This window comes from Limulus polyphemus, unplaced genomic scaffold (genome assembly GCF_000517525.1).
Source record: "Limulus polyphemus unplaced genomic scaffold, Limulus_polyphemus-2.1.2 Scaffold6295, whole genome shotgun sequence".
NCBI classification, from domain to species: Eukaryota; Metazoa; Arthropoda; class Merostomata; order Xiphosura; family Limulidae; genus Limulus; species Limulus polyphemus.
Window position 1 is genome coordinate 47,699 of NW_013671905.1, and position 6,534 is coordinate 54,232.

The window sequence follows — 6,534 nt, forward strand, 5'->3', positions numbered from 1 at the left end:
GGAGTATCAAAGTCCAGAGGGTGTTGTTTTGGACCTTGAAAGGTTGCAAAGAGATTTTCGTTGTCAATGAACGTTGTTAGTGCAGAGTTACTCTCCATGATTGGATAATTGGAGAGCATAATTGGCCAGCCATGATTTTAAATCGACGTTAGTATTGTAAAGAACTAGAAGAATCCCGGATTACAGACTTTTTTTTTCCAATCGAGTCTCTTAACTGCTAGAATGTAACTACGACTTTTCGTTCAATATTCCTGTGATGGTGTAAAATGACTAAGTCTCTGGATTGAGAATGCTCACGAAATAGAGAAGTAGAAAGGTAAAGTAATGACACTGTTCCACGTAGTAATGAAGGTAGGTTTGTGTAGATTATAACAAATTTATATCAACTTCCGATCAAAGCAAGCGACATACTTAGAGGAAACAAAAAAAAATCAGCCTGGTTGGTAAGTAGCATAGCAAAATAAATATAATTTTCTTACGTTAGTGCTTATAAAGATTATAATGTATCATTTCATCAGTTAGATACTCTCGTTGTTAATGATATTTCCAGCCGTAAGCCTAGTAATATCTCACGAGGTTCTGCCAGCTTAAGAGATTTAGGTTTCTCCTACATCCATATATTAAACTAGAATATAGAACAATCTCTTTAACAAAAGTATAAAAACAAAAAGTACAAATAATAAAATAACATATATTAAATTTTTCCTAATCAATATTTTTAATGAAAGTAAAATAAAGAAATAGTGCAGTATGCCTTATTTGGGGAACACACAAGCATTGGCTGTTAGCTTAAAGTACAATCATCTTACTATGTCCGACGTAGCGTGTATAAATGTATCTATCTAGATATGTGACCGAAATAATAAGTACAATCGTAGATTTAATGTTTGTTGGGTTAATGGTTGAAAAATACAATCATAGCTTTTATGTTCGTTGGCTTAATGATTGGAAAATACAATAATATATTTCATATTCGTTGGCTTAATGGTTGGAAAATACAATAATATATTTAATGTTCATTGATTTAATGGCTGGAAAATACAATCACAGATTTAATGTTCGTTGACCTTAATGGTTGGAAAATACAATAATATATTTCATATTCGTTGGCTTAATGGTTGGAAAATACAATGATATATTTAATGTTCGTTGGCTTAATGGCTGGAAAATACAATGATATATTTAATGTTCATTGGTTTAATGGCTGGAAAATACAATCACAGATTTAATGTTCGTTGTCCTTAATGGTTGGAAAATACAATAATATATTTCATATTCGTTGGCTTAATGGTTGGAAAATACAATCATATATTTAATGTTCGTTGGCTTAATGGCTGGAAAATACAATGATATATTTAATGTTGATTGGCTTAATGGTTGGAAAATACAATCATAGATTTAATGTTGGTTGGATTAATGGTTGGAAAATAAAATCATATATTTAATGTTGATTGTCTTAATGGCTGGAAAATACAATCACAGATTTAATGTTCGTTGACCTTAATGGCTGGAAAATACAATCATATATTTAATGTTCGTTGGCCTTAATGGCTGGAAAATACAATCATATATTTAATGTTCGTTGACCTTAATGGCTGGAAAATACAATCATGTATTTAATGTTCGTTGACCTTAATGGCTGGAAAATACAATCATATATTTAACGTTCGTTGGCTTAATGGCTGGAAAATACAATCATATATTTAATGTTGGTTGGATTAATGGTTGTAAAATACAATCATATATTTAATGTTCGTTGGTTTAATGGTTGAAACATCCCAGGAGATGCAAGAAGTAATTGCAGTTTCGAGCTTTTAAGAAAAATAGTTCAGAAGTTACATTTTTCGTTTGGATATGGTAAGAAGTCCAGTCTGCATCACGGTAACTCAAGAGTCCTTCCAGTCTATTATCCCACGTATGCATTTCTAGTGTCTAGGAATGACCTCTTAGCCAGTGACATGTAACATACAAAAGATTTTTAAATGCTATTTTTTATCCACCTCTGATTTTGAATCCTAAATGGACAAATTAAGATAAACATTCACAGTTTACTTAATTTTTATCACAATATTTTAACCTGTTGATTTCTACTGCTTCACCAACTTTTCAGCGCTTAAACTGTAACTTTTAAAGTGTTTAGTTTTTGTTCGTATGCAACGTAACCCATTCATGATTAAAATGAAACTTCACAATATTAACAACGCTGCATTGAGTTTGATAGTTCATCTGGTCGTGGTTAGCTCTTTTGTTTGTAGTTGTAGTTTTAAGATATCGATGGCAGAAAAATTTAGATACTTGGACTGTTTTAACTCTTAATATTATAAGCGTTATTTAGCAAACTGTTTATTTTGCTGAAGGAAATAACGTCGTTCGTTTTTTTAGGGATAATTGCATGAATTGATCGTTCCATTACTGAACGTTAAGGAATGAACTTTACAATCCTTTAATTCACATCTGGGATCTGAAAACAACAAGTTTACAATAACAGAAACAAATTGCGTATTCTAAAAAAGCCATGAATAGTAAAAAAGTCATGAATATTAATGACCCAGTGGGAAGGATGATCCGACATTTTGGAAGATTTCCAACGGTGTATGGAACACGTCAAAACACCTCTTTGATAGCCAATTTGTACGGACGTCGCACATTACACTTTATTCAGATTGCTAGCCATCAAGTTATATGCATGTAGGTGACGCCAACTGTAATCTAAAAACTTTCTGATGCTCAATTCCGATTGCTAGCCATTAAGTTATATATATGTAGGTGACGCTAACTGTAATCTAAAAACTTTCTGATGCTCAATTCAGATTGCTAGCCATTAAGTTATATATATGTAGGTGACGCCAACTGTAATCTAAAAACTTTCTGATGCTCAATTCAGATTGCTAGCCATTAAGTTATATATATGTAGGTGACGCTAACTGTAATCTAAAAACTTTCTGATGCTCAATTCAGATTGCTAGCCATTAAGTTATATATATATATATATGTAGGTGACGCTAACTGTAATCTAAAAACTTTCTGATGCTCATCTACCCTGTAGTCATATTTAATGACTATCTGATAACACTATACGATATCGTTACATCTCTTGAACTCAAGAAATTAATTCACTGTCGACACGTTAGTAAACGTATACAAAGACGTGTACAAACACTGCTTTTTGAATTATTTTTTACATAATATCTACTCTCTTCAGTATTGCAGAAGAGGATAAACTACTGAACGCTAACTTTTATCATTGTTGTTTGCCATTTTTTAACGCTTTCCTTGATCCGAGGGTGCTTATAGTCTTATTACCCATTTCGAAGAACAATTTTTCACTAATGAGCGTGGATATTTTCCTGAAATGAATGTTGACATCGACATAGCCTTTTTTTTTATTATCCGTCTTAAGTGGATGAAGCCTCCATCGACTTTTCGTTTCATTTGCCTGATAGCTAACAGTGCTAACTAAATCAGATATAAACTCAAACTCTCGAAAATCTTATCAGTTCTTACTTCAGTTCTCTGATAAGCTGATTTCATTGGGCCACTGCCATATCAGAGCGTTGTAATAGAAGTGTATTCATTTATGTCTAGTGTACCAAAATCTCTGTCTTACTGGATGAATCTTACACATAGGTTTCGAAAGTCATAAGAAACATATAACTTGAGATATTCAAGTAGTCCTAACACCATCTTTCTTAATCTTTAACTACTATTTCAAGGTTAAAGTTGGACAGAAAAGGTTCCACAATACAGTTTTATTGGGACTTTCTGATGTATTTTGAATGCTCGGTTCCTCATAGTTATTCCATACTCTGCCTTATTTAATATGTTTCCTTCCCTGCTGGAAAGTAAGTTAAACATTTCTCCATTGACAGGTCCAGCCCCAGCTGTTGTGAAAGAATGTCTTTAGATGCATTTGATCTAAAACCTTTAGTTGTTTTTTTTCTCTTACTACCAGCCACTCTCTGTCCTAAGTGTTTAGCATTACACTGAACTCAGGTGTGTATGATAGTCAACTTACAGTACGTGTTTACTTTATCGACTAAGTCGTGTTTTATAAACAACTTAGTGTCAAACATACAGCATGTACTCCGTTCTTATTCTCAATTTTTAATACTCAGTCTCAATGGAACAGACTCCCATTGAGTTTGATTGTTTAATATAACTTGGTATTAAAATAGGATTCCTCCCTCCACCTTCCCACCCACCCAAAAAATAGATGTATTTAATTTTATCATTTTTTTCCCATGGCTCTCAAGTTTACAATGGATCGTCTACTGTTCCATCGTTAATACATCGCTTCAGTCAGTTTCTTTCTCACTAACTTTGTTTTTTATTCTCTTAATCTGTCATCTCAAGTCCCTTTGATATATAATGTTCTAGGTCACATACATGATTTTCTCTCTCTCTCCTTCTCTTTCGTCTTGACTAAATCTAACACTTAAACATTTCTGAGAAACTTATACTTTTAACTTATGTTTTTACCGTTATCGAAAATTTTCGGGCTGATTATCGGAAACTATCAGGCTGATGATACTGAACTTGGTCACCTCGTATATGTGCACTCCTACTGGACAATCTGATAGAATGTATATGGTGAAAAGGTTGTATACAGAGCTATTATATATCGGTGATGAATGAACCTCGAGCCAGATTAAATCTTGACCTCTGCACTAGTACTAGTAGCAGTAGTTTAAAGAGGATAAAAGATACTGAAAATTGAAAATCTTACCATGTGAAATGATTAAAACCTTGTTCTCATGTATTATGTTTTAACATAGATGTAATACTGAAAATGATAATCTTTGCATTCTAGATATTTTTGAATCAGTAGGTGGAAAATATCAGTTTAAGGACTGTTGAAATGAATACATAGAAACACATTAATTGTATCAGTTTAAGGACTGTTCAAATAAATACAGGAAACACATTAGTTGTATCAGTTTAAGGACTGTTGAAATGAATATATGGAAACACACTAATTGTATCAGGTTAAGGACTGTTGAAATGAATACATGGAACACACTACTTGTATCAGTTTAAAGACTGTTCAAATGAATACATGGAAACACACTAATTGTATCAGTTTAAGGACTGTTGAAATGAATACATGGGAACACACATACAATTACAGTTTAAAGACTGTTCAAATGAATACATGGAAACACACTAATTGTATCAGTTTAAGGACTGTTGAAATGAATACATGGAAACACACTAATTGTATCAGTTTAAAGACTGTTGAAATGAATACATGGAAACACACTAATTGTATCAGTTTAAGGACTGTTGAAATGAATACAAAGATGAATAGAAATGTTTCAAGTATTTTACCATTATTCTCCCAGAATTCACTTTTCTGAGTGATGTCAGATGAACATGTATATATATAACAGTCAGAGTTTTCTAAAGAACAGATTAAGTTTCTTTACACGGTAGTTTTATAAATCATTGATAAACAAATAGAAGTGTGTTAGTAACTACTTGTTCTATAACTGATTTATACTCGTATTATGACCAGTCTTATTTCTTAAGTATATTCTATGCATTGTTAGTACGTACTAATGTTAGAAGTATTATCAAACTCAAATAACTCTTATCAAAATTACATGTCATTGATAAACAAATAGAAGTGTGTTAGTAACTACTTGTTCTATAACTGATTTATACTCGTATTATGACCAGTCTTATTTCTTAAGTATATTCTATGCATTGTTAGTGCGTACTAATGTTAGAAGTATTATCAAACTCTAATAACTCTTATCAAAATTACATGTCATTGATAAACAAATAGAAGTGTGTTAGTAACTACTTGTTCTATAACTGATTTATACTCGTATTATGACCAGTCTTATTTCTTAAGTATATTCTATGCATTGTTAGTACGTACTAATGTTAGAAGTATTATCAAACTCAAATAACTCTTATCAAAATTACACCGTTTTACACAATCTATTGACTATAAAAATGAGTTTAAACCTTAAATATATTTGAGCTTGAGCTTCAATATTTACGTAGATTATATAACACCAATGTGCTTAACTGTGCTTGATTTTTTGGTAAACTCGAACTTTATAGATATACATATATAATTATTATCGTCCTCATACTTCATATATGTATTCATTAGGTTGTTGACTTGCTCAATGATCTGTACACCTGTTTCGATTCAATCATTGAAAACTTCGACGTGTATAAGGTAAGATATGATCGTATAATAGCTTGCTACAATTAACAGCTACTGTAGATATATACTTACTGATCTGGCAGTATATATATATATATGTGTGTGTGTGTATATATATACATACGATACATATTGATCTGGTAATATATATATATTTATATATATATGTGTGTGTGTGTGTGTGTATACATGCGATACGTATTGATCTGGTTGTATATATATATATATATATATATATATGTGTGTGTGTGTGTATATATACGATACATATTGATCTGGTTGTATATATATATATATATATATATATATGTGTGTGTGTGTGTATATATACGATACATATTGATCTGGTTGTA

The 6,534-nt window shown here is 31.5% G+C and overlaps 1 protein-coding gene across 1 annotated transcript in view; it reads left to right on the forward strand.

The window, feature by feature from the left end:
* Positions 1–6,193, forward strand: part of LOC106473583 (atrial natriuretic peptide receptor 1-like) — a gene marked incomplete at both ends in the record, with an annotated part of 46,468 nt that extends 40,275 nt beyond the window's left edge. The window contains one exon of the mRNA XM_022401984.1: positions 6,125–6,193. Coding sequence (XP_022257692.1) covers positions 6,125–6,193 — 69 coding nt within the window. The remainder of the gene's footprint in view (positions 1–6,124) is intronic.
* Positions 6,194–6,534: the final 341 nt, after the last annotated feature.